Source organism: Sciurus carolinensis, chromosome 12 (genome assembly GCF_902686445.1).
Source record: "Sciurus carolinensis chromosome 12, mSciCar1.2, whole genome shotgun sequence".
In the NCBI taxonomy this organism is placed as follows: Eukaryota; Metazoa; Chordata; class Mammalia; order Rodentia; family Sciuridae; genus Sciurus; species Sciurus carolinensis.
This window is the reverse complement of record NC_062224.1, coordinates 45,155,683-45,170,726: the sequence shown is the minus strand read 5'-3', so window position 1 is coordinate 45,170,726 and position 15,044 is coordinate 45,155,683. Positions and strand designations below refer to the sequence as shown.

The window sequence follows — 15,044 nt, the reverse complement described above, 5'->3', positions numbered from 1 at the left end:
CTTGAAAAATAGCTTGGCCACCTTCCCGCAATCCAGCTTGTCCCGCATGCCACTTTACTACCAACCCCAGCACCTTCACACCTGGCCCATAGACCCCCACTAGTTTTAAGTATCTAAAGTCATCCTGAAACTATGCTTTCAATATTTTGACAAAACATTAAAAAACCTATAACCTTGAAGCACAACAAACATTCAGAATATTAGCTGGGCTGCTCAAACTGAAATACATTTTTGTATCCCTACTCACTCTTGTCTCACTTTCTCACTCTCTTCCCAATATTCTCTTGATTGTTCACTTGAATGAAAACAGTTTTTCTCTAAATCAACACAGAAAGATACTTTGAGCAAGTAACAACTCTTTACCAACCACCTCTACTGCATTCGTTTCTCTGTTCACAGGCCACTTGAACAAATGACAGAACGCCTTCAGATGATTAAGGAGCACAGATTATGAGATTACGAGAATATTTCCCACAACCTGAGACTCAAATTCCCAGGGGCCCTCTGCAGTTTGTAACAATGTTAGACAAATGGAAGTCCATCCAATATACAGAGGAATTAATGCCTCCATTCCAAGGATGGACTTTGGCTACAAGTTATTGTAGATTTTAAGAATATTTTAACATGACAACCAGCTAAAACTGTTTTAATATTAAATATCAAACTATGATCTTTTGATTCTAAAGGGCAAGGCTCAACAGTAATTTCCCTTGGCCTTATCTTCATTATGAAAACAAAGAAAACATGATTAAAGCAGAACATTCATTGAAAATATACCTTTAGTTCGTTAACTTCACACACATCAAGTCTTGCCTGTTCTTCCTCTGATGTCTTTCCTGCAAGTACTTCTGCTGACAAATCCATATACTTTTAGTTAAAAGAAGCAACTTAGAATACTTATAAACTGAGTCTTTATAAAACTATAAAAAGAGTTTCCAGATAAAGGTGTACTTTTATTTTCTCAAAGAATTTAACTTTAACCATCACCTAAATTTTTGATGTTTAAGATACACAAAGAAGTAATTAATTTTTAAAAATACACCTACTGATGCTAAAGTCACTGTATATTACAGCAAGACCTAGTTGCCATAACATCGGAAACAACTAAAGTTGAATGCAACAGGATATGTATATTAGTTCCTAATTTAAACATCTTGAAAATACACTAAACAAAGTTTGATTCTATTCTGAAGAGAAGAATCCATAAGATTCATAGAATACTTCATCCTATTGTGATGACACAAATCACTTGGCCTGTAGCATAGATAGTGGTGTCACAGTATCTCTTCACTAATTTTAATATATATACTGTGAAAACTAAAAGAAACTTTTGATTTTCCATGGACTATAATTGGCTAAAATGAAATTAATGAGACAACACAACTCATAAAACTCTTTCTTACTGATCTGAAAACATACAGGATTTCAGGACTAGAATGAAAATTTGGATATTTACTATAGAAAATATTGTTTCATCTTACAAATTTTAAACCTTACATTCTTAGGTCAAACTGAATTTAAAAACATTGAAAAAAACCACTGATTCATATTTACAAGAATAGAATTCATTCTGTGATATTTTAGTTTGCTCTTTTGTGGTTATAATATTGCTACACTTCCATTTTTATCTAGGTCAGTAGAACCAAGAGTAATTTACAGGGCTAGGATTGTGGCTCAGTGGCACAGTGCTTGCCTAGCACATGTGAAGCACTGGGTTCACAATCCTCATCACCACACACACACACATACATACATACATACATACATAAAAGTTATTAAGAGTAATTCCTGAACAGAGTCTTACCTGGATATTTATTTTGAAACATTTCACGTTGCTTTTCTTCATATGCAACAGTTATTTCTTTACTGATATGTGCAAAAAAGTAATAAATAAAATTACTATTTTAATACTGATCTGGAAAACATTTAGCAAATATATCAAATTAATAAGACCAGATCACACAGTCAGATCTATTAACAGAACTTTGTCACATACACTTCAAGTTTCCAAAATCAACAAATAATTTTTAAGATAGTAATGAGAGGACAAAAAGGGAAAGTGAGGCAGACATAAATCAAAGACCTTATGGTTTGGCACATGATACTGGCACTTTCAATGAGGTCATGCTATCCATGACCTCCAGGACCAGAAAGTACCCTGAACTCAGAAGAAGTTCCAGCTTCTAAGCACCAGCCTATTGTTGTTAAACAAGTCATTTCCCTAAGTTTTCTTTCAACAATATGGATTTTACTGCTTCAGTTCACCAGGCTGGAGATTAAATGGGATGTTATAAAACCATGCTCAGAGAAAGAGGAAAGCAATGTAAGAATTTGTTCCCTATTCTGAAGTGTATAGGAATTGCAAACACGAATCAAGCTGTGTTTTCCTCATGTTCCAATATTGAAGTACTCAGAAAAGACCAAGTCCTAACTTGGGTCATCAGTTATTCTTTGAATCTAGAATTTCAGAGAAGTCAGCTACGTAATGATTGGTAAATCAATTTATAAATATATCATCCCATTAAATTAAACAATATAATTATCACCTGTGATTGAGTCAATCAGTCACACACAGGGCAGAAAAATAATGAATGTTGACACATGACTTGGACTATTCCTACTCCTTCCCTACCCATTCAAACTCTGAACCACGAGCTCTTTGTTAGAATAATGCTTAATCTTCTCATTTACATCCAGTGACTTGGAACGCAAAACTCGGCTTTATGTGGAAAAAGTACTGAAACATGATGAAGTTTAGCTGTCTTAAATTCAAGTTTTCTTCAATTTCATAAAATTGTGCTCCATGTCTTCCTTGTGAGGCTAATTTTAAAATATTTGAAAAAACTTGAGGAATATATACCATTGGGAGAGTTTCATTACTACAGGAAAATGATCATTGAGGGACAATGGAATGATGGAACCCAACCCAGGGAAAGAAGATATTGCTCCTCCCATGACTAAAGAAAATGTTCTCAACACATGCAAAGGCTTGTTGGGTGCAGATCTGGGGGCACAGAAGAAACACAGGGGTGATCACCTCCTGCAACATTTCTGGAACCTATCTGAAGGTTTAGAATGATGCCTCATAGCATAACCCATCTTCAAAGTCCCAAATAACTTGTCAGCTCCACGTAACTCTGACACTAAGTGGGAAAGGTCAGTTTCCTCACTGTATGTGGCTAAAATTAGAGGTCCAGATGTGAATGCCTGTGATTCCACTTTGGGAATAATGAGGAAGCATAAACGAACATGAATTCAAAAAGTGTCTAACTTTTAAGTCTATGCATGCATTACCATGAACAGTGAGGGGGTCTGGATCAGTTAGTGCAACCTGGCAGTAGAGGTTATTTTTTACCTAAATGCAAGAGAAAATTTCAAGAGCATCATTGTAACAGTAGTAACAAAGGACTGATAATGATGTCCTTTTCCTCTACCCTATTTGTGAAAGAGGGTTGTTTTCCTTGACTAAAGGACAGCCTTAGCTTCTTGAAAAAATTAGGGGGGTATGGTTGAAGGTACCAGCTCTTAACAGGAAATGCACAAGATTTCTTATTAAATGTAACTAATTTCAATCTAATAGGTGACACTCTTGGAACCCCATGCACAGGGGTTCTGGATGACATCGGGATTCATAACCATAAACTCTTCAAAGTCCTGAGGTAGGGCTTGGGTGTTCTGCACAGAAGAAGAGAACCTGCCTAACATGCCTGAGTCCCTAGTGTCAAACCCCAGCTCTTGGTTGGAACGAAGTTCTGAAAGAAAACTACAACCTTTGCAACGACTGCCATCTCTAACTTTGTTTAGTGATCTTGGTTTCATAGATGCTTTGCCAAATTACCAGAACTACCAGAATTCAGCTGAAACCTGATGTAGAAAGTGCAATTCTTGTAATGACTTCAATCCTCCTTTCAATATAAAGTAGCATTTCATGTAAACACTTACAGGTTATCGCTGCAATTGACTGCATAGGACAATGCGGTCCTACCAGAGCGATCTTTCAAACACACGTCAACTCCTTTTTGCAGCAGCAGCCTGACTGTTCCTTTGCTTTTGTGTCCTGCTGCGAGCATCAGTGATGTTCTAAAAGAGCAGAGAAAGAACTTCACCTCAGGAACCCTAATGAAGTTATTCCAACAGCTCACCTGATCTATACTACCAGTTTCATATCTTGCCTGTCCCTGTAACATTAACCATTTGCACATGCAAACAGAAACAAATCTCTAGAGCGCTTCAGGGTTCATCTACATATAAGAATTTCAGGGATAAAAGGAGGATACAGGAAGAGTCTTGACCTACTTGGGTCATACAGTGTAGAATTTACTAATTTAATGTCCTTTGGTGGACTATGCTGAAGTCATTTATTTGAAATAGGGATGAACTGAAGAGAATGAGTCTCTACTATTTGGCTAGAATACAGTCTTGTGCTGTAATTCATAAACAGCTGAAAATCTAAGAAATAAAACTGAACTTCAGGATTAAAATTGGAATAGTAATGATAGTAGTAATACACTGACAATATGTTTATAAGAATAATGAGAGTATGCTTATTAAAAATATAGTATTACAATATTCATGTGAAAATAGGCTTCAGAATGCTGGTCATAGGTGTTTCATGTAATGATGTTGATAAAATATTGTAGGCTACAAACAATGTGCTATTATATAAAACTTACAGCCACTTCACAGGGCTAGATTATCATCCTTTTCACAACAGGAAACATATTTGTTGAAAGGAAATATTACCAAGGTATTACAACTCTCATGTAAAAAGTAACAAGTAAGTAAACCCAGTGTTGTGTAAACTGAATAGTCAACTATAACTTTTCCCTTTGTCAAAAAAAAAATAGTGCAGCCACTCTGGAAAGCAGTATGGAGATTCCTCATGAAAGCTCGGAATGGAAACACCATTTGACCCAGCTATCCCACTCCTTGGCCTATACCCAAAGGACTTAAAATCAGCATACTACAGAGATACAGCCACATCAATGTTCATTGCTGCTCAATTCACCATAGCCAGATTGTGGAACCAACCTAGATGCCCATCAGTTGATGAATGGATAAAGAAACTGTGGCATATATATACAATGGAATATTACTCCGCAATGAAGAATGATAAAATTATGGCATTTGCAGGCAAATGGATGAAATTGGAGAATATCATGCTAAGTGAGATAAGCCAATCTCAAAAAACTAAAGGACGAATGATCTCGCTGATAAGCGGATGAGGACATATATTGGGGGGTGGGAAGGGTTAGCATTAGGTTTAGGGTTAGGTTTAGGGTTAGGGATAAGGAGAGTGGTAAGAATGAAGGAAAGGAGGACTGTATAGAGGGAAAAGAGTGGTGGGAGGGGTGGGGGGAAGGGAAAAAAATAATGAATCAAACATCATTGCCCTATGTAAACGTATGATTACACAAATGGTATGCCTTGACTCCATGTACAAATAGAGAAACAACATGTATCCCATTTGTATACAATAATAATAAAAAAATAATTTAAAAAAATATGACTTTTCTTGAGGGAAGTGAAAGATTAACCAGTTTAGGTTGTTGCTCTTAAATATTACCATTCTAATTAAGAAGAACAACAGAGTTTGTTAAGACTCAAAAAAGAAAAACAGGAACACCAGCAGATAACAGCAATCAAATGTCCTATTAAAGACACCAGAGTATCAATCTTTTTCATGAAAAGCAATTTAATTAAAACAGCATCCAAAAGACAAAACGATTTGGAACATAGCTTTAAACCTCAGAATTCTAAAGGAAAGTATAAAAGAAGCAGAGGTTTAAAAATCAGATGACAAGCATGGGAAATTCAATACTCAAATGCCAATCAAAACAGGACCAATTTTTAAAGCTAATGGAAATACTATGAAATTCCATTAACTAATTAGAAAAGCATAGTTGCAACAAAATCTGATGATAAATAATAAAACATCACTCTTCACTGCAATGGTAAAAGAATAATGTTGTGTGGTGTTGTTGTGTTTCCCACCCTTAATAATTGATGACTGATGGTTTATGCTGAAAGTGCTTACGATGTCCTAAACATTGTAAGATAATCCACTTCTTCCCATTAATGGAACATTTCTGACTTATGTATTCTTACCATTTTACACCACACTAAGGTCAAAAGGAGCGGAAGAAAAGTAAAACCCTGTACCGTCCGTGATGATCCGTCGCATGGATGCTCGCTCCCATGTCCACTAGGAATTCTGCCATTTGCTGATTGTTTTCTTTCAGAGCAAGTAATAGTGGAGTGAGGCTGTCCTATAAGAAAACAGGAACACTTCAGATTCACACAGGTGTAGATTTTAACAACTGAACTGGAAAACGTATAAAGGACCATATGAAAATGAACTTATAATAAAGAGAGAAACACACAGTAGCTTTTCCTCCTTAGACCCTGCACTTTGATAAGTGCTGCTCCTTCCTTTTGAGGTGGCCCTCCCCTGCCTACAGTGCCAAAAGGACATTCAGCCAACTCACTGGAAACACTGACCAACTCCAGGAAACTTCCTTTTACCATGGCAGGGGAAAAATGGGAGACCTGTCCAGTAATAATGCCCTTATCTGTCATGCTATCAAAAATAAAAATGAAAATCTCTCCCACCTCCCAATAAGGCATTACAGATTTCATAGAAAGGCTTAAACTCTTCTTCAGGTAGCTCCCTCTGCCAGAAATGGACAATTTGACAGTCTATTATCTATTCGTCCCTCTTCTGTAGCACCTCCTCAACCTAACATCTGACTCCTCCTATAATGAATCTCTGTGCACGTTTCCAAGTCTGAAAGTTTCATTCACAAACAAGGAATTCTTATTTTCCACAAATATGAAAAGACCCTGTTCATACGCAAATCGAAATGGTTTTCAAAAGTCAACCAGACCCTTTTTTTTCCTTTTCCCCAACTACATAACTTTCATGTGTCTATTTATTCCTCATTTCTTTTACTTGCCTTTTCCCCTAATTGAGACTAAACACTGAGAGATAAGTCATGTTTATAGTACTTGTCAACAGTAATGAAATTCTGCTTGCTTATCAAAGTTGGTTTGCATTTTAAGATCAAGCCCAATTCCAGTCTGGGTGCAGAGCTACACTCCTGAAGTACCAGCTGCTGAGTAGCTTTGGGTAGGAGAATAAAAACTTGAAAACCTCTCTGGGGATTTTAGCAAGACTCTGCCTCAAATAAAACTAAAAGAGGACTGCTCTCCAGTGTGTATGATATGTCAAAATTCATTTCACTCTCATGTATCACTACAAAGAACAAATTTAAAAAGCAAATACAAAATGAATTTAAAAACCATTAAAAAAAATGACTGGCCATGTGCACAGTGATAACAACACCCCTGTGTTCCATCCCCAGCACCACACACACACACACACACACACACACACACACAGAGTTGAAGCATATTTCCAAGGCACATTCTGCTCTCCTGAACTTTTTTACACTTACTGGAAAAAATTCGTTCATAAGGTTATTGGAAAAAATTACATCTAAAATTTCTCTTCTTTTAATAACTATTTACTTTAACTACCTTAAAGGAAACTGTAACTTGCAGTACTTCTTTTAAAGGATAAATATTGAAATTGCCCATGTGTATCACTGTTAAAAGAAATGGATGTCAAATAATTGTAAATAAAGTTGATCTAAATATACCTTGTTTTTTGCTTCAATCATCGCCATGTGCCTAAGCAGGTTTGCTGCTGTGCACGTGTTCTTACTGTAGACAGCATAGTGCAGGGCAGTGTTGCCACTGGCGTCCATCACATTTGGATCTGCACCAGACTGCAGCAAAATCATGGCACACTCCTCCGCCTGGAATTGTACAGCCTGTCAGGATTGCACCAAGGAAAGGATCGTCAGTTCCAGGAATTCAAGTTTAACATGCCACAGGTTTACCAACTAATCACATTTGAGTGAAAAACAAAATGCACCTTCATTCTAGAATTCTATTCAAACCCATCTTCAGCTACTATATACCTTAATGAGTGCTGTGCTCTTGTCATCGTCACAGATGTTGACATCAAAATGCATCTTTATCAGGAATGTCACCACTTTGGGCTGGTCATAGACACAGGCATAATGCAGAGCAGTCCTATGAAAATGAAAGGACTTTAAGGAAATATACACACTATCACAAAATTAAAATTAGTCATAAATTGGAAATTAAACTATGTTAAATGCCACCTAATTCCTCCACTTCCCAAAAAGTATTCAATTATTTTCTGCAAAAACTATACTCCTTCTTAGGTTTTAGTACAGAAAATATCACCTGAAGGGACTGAGTGAGGGGCTGGGGCTATTGTGCTGAAGATACAATCAGGGACCTCACTCATGCTAAGCGGCATGGCACCCTTGAGGTACATCCCCAGCTTAGTCTAATAGAAATAAAAGAACATGGCCTTCACTGTCGGTAGAACCTCACTTGGAGTCTTACTTTTAAGTTCTGTGACTTATTGGCTATTACCTAGCCTTTCTCTTTTTCTTTCCTCACCCATCAACTGGGAATCAAGAATAGTTACCTAATAGGATACCAAAGTGATGCATAGGAGGGAATTTAGGACAATGATTTAGAAATTCCAGCAGAATTGAGAGTTCAAAAAACTGCATCTATTGTGGTTATCATGCTGTCTCCTACTTCACAATGATAATGTCTCCATGAAGTAAAATAACAAAAGTAGGCCCACTGTGCAGATAATTTGAATAAAGTATTGCAATCAGTACAAGAGGCTCTTCTTATATTTGAATATCATCACTGTTGGAATTTCACTTGGAATTCATGATATTCTACTGTTATATTTGGCAGCATTCATGAAATATTCTTCATACGCAAAAAATCACCACAATCCATGGTGGCCTTATGTTAGGTGAAATTGATACAAAGAAAACATCCATGAGACCTCCCCTCATACGCTTGGCATTTGATTAAGTTTGACTGGTAAAATCACAGTGTACAGAAAGGACTGAATAACAAGGACAAAAATAGAAATTTTCCTTTGAGTTTCAGGAAATGTTAAAGTGAATAGAACTCAGGATTCAAATAAAAATGTGACTCATTTTATTTGATAGTTATTGAATATATGAAAATTTGATATAGCAAACTTTTAATACCTGTCTTTAAGACTGTTACATATTAACAAAATGTGTCAGTTTTCTTTTACAATTAACTACTTTCAGAAATGCCTTGTTTTGAAAGGAGTGCGGAAACATTTCAAGTGCAATTGAGTTATATCACTTCACTTTAGTATCTCACTTTGCTAGACTGGGCAGAGTGACATGATAGTTTTAATGATGGAAAGATCCTGAGAAACAGGACAATCTATCTCCTACCTAACACATGGTCAGATTATGTCTGGTGAATAAATGGATTGAAAGTAATCAAAGAGAATATGTGAACTCAATGTTTTTGACAATAAAATTTTCAAAATAAAATGGTTGCAATACTAATGAAAATTGACTTGTATTTGTTTTCTTCAATGTCCATAGTGATGCACATAAGTGATTCACCTATTATCTTCACGTGTGTATTAAATTGGTACAAAGTAAAAGCATATGATAAAATGTACCCATATTAAAATATGGAAGTAAAGATAAGGAGATTTGTTTTATTTCAGAGGTTAAAAGTTGGTAGAACATACCAAAGCGCAACCACACACGTGAAAACACAAAATTTACAAAGCAAAATCTGATACATGCAAGATACATACACCTGCTCTTCCTGAGGGTTATTTCATTAGTAATATTCTACTACAGCTTCTGGACTAAGCAGAAGTACCCAGAAACTTTTGATCACAGTTTACCATAGGCAAAGTCCAAAAAGAAGACCTCCAAAAATGTCAACATGCTGAATTACTATAATTTCTGGAGGCAAAAAACAAAATGTAAAACAAAGAGAAAGATACTGAATACCCACACATTCTGGGCAACAATGAAGAAACCTTTCACTATTAAGAAAAGGAAATGAAATTTTCAGTTATAATTCAAATGTCTGCATATGATGATTCTTTAAACATTTTGTATGTATTTTTGGTAACATGAGACCACAATCAATCAACGTGTACATGAAAAAAACTGCTTTTTTTTCTCAATTGATACACAAAATATAACTTCCTACTTCAGTCCATATCTTTGGCACCTTCAATTATCACCTATTTTTGCTTCTGACAGATGCACTCCAAATAGTTTATTAAGTCTAATGGGTTTTGCATAATACATTGGTATTTGAAGCTGTGTAGACAACACACATAGTAAATATTTTGAAAGCACATTGATTTAGCTGAAATTTGCTGATGTACAGGGCATTTTGATTTTGATTTTGGTGAAACTGAACTTCAGAATGCTTCCTCTTAGTCTTGAGGTTTGGGTCCACCTGTGAGTCTAGCAAGGCGCTCCCTTGGGTCAATCCTCCCTTTTCCAAAAAGAAGAGAGAACAAAGGATTTGGCTACTCAACAGCATGGTGAGGCAGTACCCCGTCCAACAACTGCAGCACCCAGAGGCTGAGGCGGTTCAAAGGGCAAGAAAGTCAAATATCTTGGGGAGGGGAGATCCCCATTCTCTGTGTTCTCCCCCTGGGCACAGCCTGGAAGTTGCTCACCTGGTCCACATGTTCCCCTGCCAGCTACTCTGGCCCCTTGAAAGTGGGTTCCAGCCCAATTGACCTACAGGTTCTTCTCATCCCTCTCATTGATTCCACCGTCTCCACGACAGACCATTCGCTCCACTTTTGACACGTTACCGAGAGTCGCAGCCTTCAGGACACTATTTCCAGGGACATACCCCAAATGGTACCTCCTGGAGTGACCTCTGTGACACCACCTGCACCCAAAGCCCAGGCACTCCATTGTAGTGCCAGGAGAGGAGCCCGAGGGCCCCTGCTCCCGGGTCTGCACGGCCAGGGAGGGACTCAGAGGTGAGACGCCCCTCCACCCACTCAACGAAAATCTCCCCTTCAATCTACAACACTTCCAACCGAGCCAGCCAAGCGAGTCTGCTCACAGCGCCCCAAAGGCGAAAGCTCCACAGTTCGCCAGCTGGCCACTAGGAAACAGTTGTTGCCAGGCGTCCTTCCAGACGCCAGAGCGCGCCCCCTTACGCCATTCTGATTGGCTGGGCTGTGGAGGGTTCCTCAGCGCGTGCATGTGCGAGGCCCTGGGCGGGGCCAACACCTGCCCAGTTTTCTTTTAAATGTCAAACTTCATTGGCAGTTGTCCTGAGTGTTCCAGACATTCTCAGGACAGGCTTGCGCTTGGGGGAAAGCAGGTTTTGTGCCTTGGTGGGCTCAAAGTAGCGCGGAACTTCAGGATACTGAAGGTCCTGTCTCCAGTGACACTCCCCTATTCAACTCCTTGTTTGTACCTTTCCCTAGCTTTGATCCTCTGCCACAAGCTGCAGGACCCCTGCCAGTCTCCAGGGGAATTGAAGTGATGCAGTAACACAAGGTTATTTTGCTGATTTCAGGGAAAAGTACAGTATACGTAAGTGAAAACAGCACACATTCTCGGAAGAAATAAAATGTAAATATGCATGCCTCCTTCCACTTCCCCATTGTCCAGACTTGTTTCCTTTAAAATTCCTCTATTAAGTCATAAAACAATTCACTATTTGGGCACATGGAGGAACATTTAAGAATGTTTGTTTCTACTTTTTAAACTGTTCATTCAGTTGTCTCAACATTCCTACTTTTGTGGCTAGGATAAATGACATCTGAGTGAGCTGTCTCGTTACTTAGGCCTCAGCACTTTTCTGAACTCTCCTGCCCTGTTCCTCCAACTCCTGCTTCTGGTCTTTGTTCTTCCTCAAGCACCTGTGCTCCTTTGAACCCCAGTTCCTTAGCACCTGGTCATCTGTGGAATTAACAGGAGCCTTAATATGTCTACATCGCCAATTCTCCTACACAGGTCCCATTAGTGAACCCTGAGTCCTGGCTGATCCTTTCTGTCCTGGTGTTATTTCTGGTGGTCCGGGACTGTATCTGGACAGTTGGCTCCCAGCTGACATTCAACCCCTGTAAGAATGAATCCTGAAAAGACTGGGTCACTGTCCATAGGCATGCCATGATGAGGCACAAGTGCCCAGGCTCCATCCCCAACAGTCAGGAAGGGGGGCCCTGTAGCTGGGAAAGCAACACTGGCCTTTTATGCTTGATCGTTAACGATACCATGCTGTGCAGTGTGGAACATACTAGATGTATCAAACACATCATGGGTATTCACGGATATTAGGTTTGACCTTTAGTCTTTTTATTTCTTCTTATTTTCATTTTTTTTCCCCCTGGTACTGTATTTAACCACCAAGAGGGGTGTGGGGCTTTAACCCTGAGTTGCACCTCAGCATAATTTGCTGAGACTGGCCTTGAACTTGTGATCTCCCACCTCAGCCTCCAGGGCCACTGAGATTAGAGGCATACACCACCTTGCATGGCAACAGTGTTTTAATCAAACAAATGTTAGCTCAAAATTTGAAAGAATATTGAAAATATTTCTCCTTCTACCATGTATACAATGTAAGGATTTTTTAAATGAGAACACGAAAAGTGAGAAGCCATGTACTTAATTTCACTAGGTAAACGCATTTAAAATAGTTGATAAATTGCTCTATTAGGCAACTGATTAGTGGATAGGAACCCAATTTTTGTGTGGCTACTCATTAAATCAGGCTCCAAGATTTTCATGTCCCAGGGGCTAAGTCGGTTCAAAGAGCACAAAAAGATAATGGTTTGGTTTGGGAGAGCTCTGCCCTTCTCCAACCTCCTCCTGGGCACAGTCTGGAGGCTGCTCACTTCTCCCACAGGTGCTGCTGCCAGCTTCTCTGGCCCCCTGCCAGCGGGTTCCAGCTCAATTACCTACCTGTTCTTCTCATCCCTCTCATTGATTCCACCGTCTCCACGACCGACCATTCGCTCCACTTTCGACACGTTACCGACAGTCACAGCCTTCAGGACACTATTTCCAGGGACATACCCCGACTGGTACCTCCTGGAGTGACCTCTGTGACACCGCCTGCGCCCAAAGCCCAGGCACTCCATTGTAGTGCCAGGAGAGGAGCCCGAGGGCCCCTGCTCCTGAGTCTGCACGGGCCAGGGAGGGACTCAGCGGTGAGACACCCTTCCTCCCACTCAAGGAAAATCTCCCCTTCAATCTACAACACTTCCAACCGAGCCAGCCAAGCGAGTCTGCTCACAGCGCCCCAAAGGCGAAAGCTCCACAGTTCGCCAGCTGACCACTAGGAAACAGTTGTTGCCAGGCGTCCTTCCAGACGCCAGAGCGCGCCCCCTTACGCCATTCTGATTGGCTGGGCTGTGGAGGGTTCCTCAGCGCGTGCATGTGCGAGGCCCTGGGCGGGGCCAACACCTGCCCAGTTTTCTTTCAAATGTCAAACTTCATTGGCAGTTGTCCTGAGTGTTCCAGACATTCTCAGGACAGGCTGGTGCCTGGGGGAAAGCAGCCTTTGTGCCTGGGTGGGCTCAAAGTAGGGTGTCTGTCTTGGTAAAGTTTTATTCAAATGTAGCCATGTACCTTTGTTCATAAATTGATATAACTGTTATGTTACTAGGGCAGAGCTGAATACTTTAATGTACATCTCTTCAACACTAACACTCTCCTTTTACTTTTATTTTTTGGTTCTGGGGATTGAATACACACGTGCTTTACTACTGAGCTACAGCCCAAGCCCTTCTTATTTGGAGACCAGGTCTTGCTAAGGTCTATTTAGGGCCTCACTAAGTTGCTGAGGCTGGCCTTGAACTTGTGATACTCTTCCCTCACCTTCCCCAAGTCCCTAGGACTACAGGCATACGCCACCACACTTGGCTAACATTCTCCTTCTATAATCACTAACCTCAGAAAAGATGAACAGAAATTTTCAATTGTGCAGAAGCAGAACAGGTCAAAGGGTCGTTTTTACATTCTCAGTGTTTCAAATCATTTTAAAAAATTTACATGTAAGTTTTAATACTTATTTAAAGGACAAAACTATTCTTTTAACTATGGAAAAATTATCACAAAGAATCTGTGTGGTTTTCTTTAGAAATTGAAAATTTCACTTTAGAAACATAACTTTATTTATGTTTATTCCTAGACCAAGTCAGAAACACAAAAACTGAGTACAGAATTTCTAACTTCAATCTGCATCCCCAAAATTGCCTAATATGCTCAGACTTGGCTCAAGGTATATTATATTCTAAAAAGGCCAATGTAGATTAATAGGTATTATGCAATCATTTTTTCTGGCATATTATAATTGTACATAAAGGATTTATTGTTACGTATCTGTACATACACACAATATAACAGTATAATTTGATATCACTCTCCAGCACTTCCCCCTCCATTCCTTCCTCCCATCCTTTGGTCCCTGTCCTCTACTGATCCCCCTTTGATTTCAAATAAGTTCACACCCCACCTTTCTTCTATAGCTTCTGCACAGGAGAGAAAACATGTCCCTTGACAATCTAAGTTTGGCTTATTTAGCGTAACACAATGGTCGGTAGTTCCATTCATTTACCTGCAAATGGCATAATAATAAATGCTGCAGAGAATGTGGAGAAAAATGAACATTTTACACTATTGGTGGGATTGTAAAATTAATAACCACTTTGGAAATCATTACGGAGGTTCCTCAAAAAGCCTAGTAATTTTTGTTTAGGACTGAGTAAGACTCCATTGTGTGTGTGTGTGTGTGTGTGTGTGTGTGTGTGTGTGTATATATATATATATATATATATCACATTTTCTTTATCCATTTATCTGTTATAAGACACCTAGGCTGTTTCCACAGTTTGGCTTTAATTCTTTAGGATAAATAACAAGGACCAGAATAGCTGGGTCGTTATGGTGGTTCCATGCCTAGTCCTTTGAGGAACCTCCATATTGATTTCCATAGTGGTCATGCTAATTTACAGTTCCTAATTTACACTGTAAAAGTGTTCTTTTTTCTTATTATTCTTGTCGACCGCCATTCTGATTTGTGAGATGAAATCTCAGTGTAGTTTTGATTTGCATTTCCCTAATTTCTAATAAAGGTGAATATTTTTTCATACA

The 15,044-nt window shown here is 39.0% G+C and overlaps 1 protein-coding gene across 15 annotated transcripts in view; it reads right to left on the bottom strand.

Moving 5' to 3' along the window:
* Positions 1 to 15,044, bottom strand: part of LOC124961720 (ankyrin repeat domain-containing protein 26-like) — an 87,137-nt gene that overhangs the window by 30,582 nt on the left and 41,511 nt on the right. For 5 of the 15 annotated variants that reach the window (XM_047520641.1, XM_047520644.1, XM_047520642.1 and 2 more), the window contains 6 exons: positions 7,986 to 8,100; positions 7,662 to 7,835; positions 6,163 to 6,269; positions 3,943 to 4,080; positions 1,805 to 1,866; positions 778 to 851 (listed from right to left, as the gene is read on the bottom strand). In XM_047520641.1, coding sequence (XP_047376597.1) covers positions 778 to 851; positions 1,805 to 1,866; positions 3,943 to 4,080; positions 6,163 to 6,269; positions 7,662 to 7,835; positions 7,986 to 8,100 — 670 coding nt within the window. Of the gene's footprint in view, positions 1 to 777; positions 852 to 1,804; positions 1,867 to 3,942; positions 4,081 to 6,162; positions 6,270 to 7,661; positions 7,836 to 7,985; positions 8,101 to 12,851; positions 13,203 to 15,044 lie in introns of those variants that run through there. The other 10 variants (XM_047520631.1, XM_047520632.1, XM_047520633.1 and 7 more) reach the window with 5 other exon arrangements.